Here is a 1,983-nt window from a genome sequence, read left to right as displayed (position 1 = left end):
TAGGAATTTTGTTAAGGAATTTAGTCTACATGAATTTTACATCATCAAATTTGGAAACAGATTGCCAGCACTGGATTAATATAGCTTTTTAAACAAAGTGGGTAAGTTTATTGAGACATTCACATATTTTGCTTTTCCATAACTTTCACATATTAAGTCTCAAACTTCAGCAAAATAATATGAACTGGCCGACATGACTGCTGATACTCGATTTGTGGGAATAAATATCAGGGAAAATGCAAACAATTGTTGAATGTGGACAGGACATTTAGAGATACTTCGTTCTTTAGAATTCCATAGCCATGGCCAGGGGCCCGTAAAACGAGAAGTGCATCTCGGCAGAGTGGAACACTCATTAGAATTCATCTTTTCAGGACTTTTTCGGCTTTAAAAACTCTTTTGAGATAAGCTTTACTCAAGACTAGGTGATGACAGGAAGTCGTCTTTACTGAGTCCCCAGTTTTAAATTTATATGATTCTTGTCTTAAAGATGTGGATGTTAGGGTAGGTTTTTCTTTTTAACTATCTTGCAAGGGCTTGTTCGATCTGAATATCCAAGTAATATTCGTTTATCATTTTTCTGCGGCTGTTCAGCCTGTTGGATAGCCAGCAAAGCTAAGACCAGTAAATTGAGTTTTACTTGCTGGCCTCAGAGCGCTCTTTGAGTCAGTCGTCTCTTCTCTTGCGCGCCCCCTTCCTCCAAGAGGTAAACAAACGACTGCGAAACCGAAGGCTGGCACAAATCCTTTTCTGTTTCTGGAGAAACCACTCAGAGCGCATGCTCTTCCGGCGATAGGTCCGTAGCGCCATTTTCATATGGCAGGGACTGCCCTTTAATTAAGCTCGCGGGTAGGACACCCGGCATTAAAGTTGTTCTAGCTGTTCAAAAAGCCTTACAGAATCAAGTCAAGGGCTTCTTTGAGATGAACCACTCCCAGCGCTTCAGCTAAGACTGCGTCAAGAAATTCTTTTGTGTTTATTTTTCCCGTGGACATGTGGCCCTCTCCCTATACCTCTGTTCCCTCCCCGCCCCCGGGCTGGTCGCGTTCCTCCGCCCCGCCCACCACAGGGACCAGAGCGGTATTAAGGTTTGGCATTTGTGATGATTTGCGCCCACAGCGGCGACCCAAATGAGAGGACGTGGGGAACCGGATGGGAACGTTTTACCCCGTGAGAACAAAGCACAAGTTAATTCAGAATCCAGTATGTGTAGAGGAAACCAGTAGGTGTTCTTCTGAGCTAGGAGGTAGGGCTTTTTTTTTTTTTTTTCCTGCAGATTTTATTTCTTATAAAGATAGAGATCCATCAGTGGTGGGATGGGCGGTGGTTGAAAGATTAGCTGTAGGTAATCTTATAGATTTTATAGATCCTAGATCTGTAAGACTGCGTGTGCTCGCGCGCATGCAAGAGTTTGGAACAAGGGTGAGTGGGGCGTGAGAAGTAGAGAATGAGAGAGACAAACGAAAACTCTAGAGTGGGAAGAAGACTCAGTGGGGTGCAGAAAACGAAGGGGCGCGGGCTCATCCTTGCCTGAAAAGCCACAGCAGCGCTCTCCGGGACACTCCCAACTCCACCGTTTCATTCATAAGTTTCTGGTCTGGAGGCCCCTCCTGGCTCCTCTGCCCAGGGCCGCGTATCCCGTACAGCAATTGGTGGACGGCAACAAAGCCTTAGCAACTGGCTCTTAGTGACCTGCGGGGCGCCTGGTAACTGGGGCGCGGACCCGGCGCGGAGAAAGGAGCTGGGCTGTCCCTTTAAGGGATGGCCGCGGAGCCGTGAAAGTGGAGGGAGCCGTGGGAGGGCGGGGAGGAAGGCCTGGGGGCGGACCCAAGGGGAGGAGGAGGAGGAAGAGTTGCTGCTGAAAGGAGGCGGCGAAGGAGGAGCCGGAGCAGCTGCTGCCAGCCGGCGGGCACCAGAGTCCTGCCCGCTGCCTCACGAGTAGCCACGGGCGCGATCGGGGCCAGACGTCTCCTCCTCCATGAT

At 49.1% G+C, this 1,983-nt stretch overlaps 1 protein-coding gene across 4 annotated transcripts in view; it reads left to right on the top strand.

Moving 5' to 3' along the window:
* Positions 1-1,026: 1,026 nt before the first annotated feature.
* Positions 1,027-1,983, top strand: part of CDC14A (cell division cycle 14A) — a 189,641-nt gene continuing 188,684 nt past the window's right edge. For 2 of the 4 annotated variants that reach the window (XM_010830980.1, XM_010830977.1), the window contains exon 1: positions 1,027-1,246. In XM_010830980.1, coding sequence (XP_010829282.1) covers positions 1,153-1,246 — 94 coding nt within the window. In that variant the 5' untranslated portion in view covers positions 1,027-1,152. The remainder of the gene's footprint in view (positions 1,247-1,983) is intronic. The other 2 variants (XM_010830982.1, XM_010830979.1) reach the window with 1 other exon arrangement.

Source organism: Bison bison, unplaced genomic scaffold, assembly GCF_000754665.1.
Source record: "Bison bison bison isolate TAMUID 2011002044 unplaced genomic scaffold, Bison_UMD1.0 scf7180017864519, whole genome shotgun sequence".
NCBI classification, from domain to species: Eukaryota; Metazoa; Chordata; class Mammalia; order Artiodactyla; family Bovidae; genus Bison; species Bison bison.
This window is presented reverse-complemented; position numbering and strand designations above follow the sequence as displayed.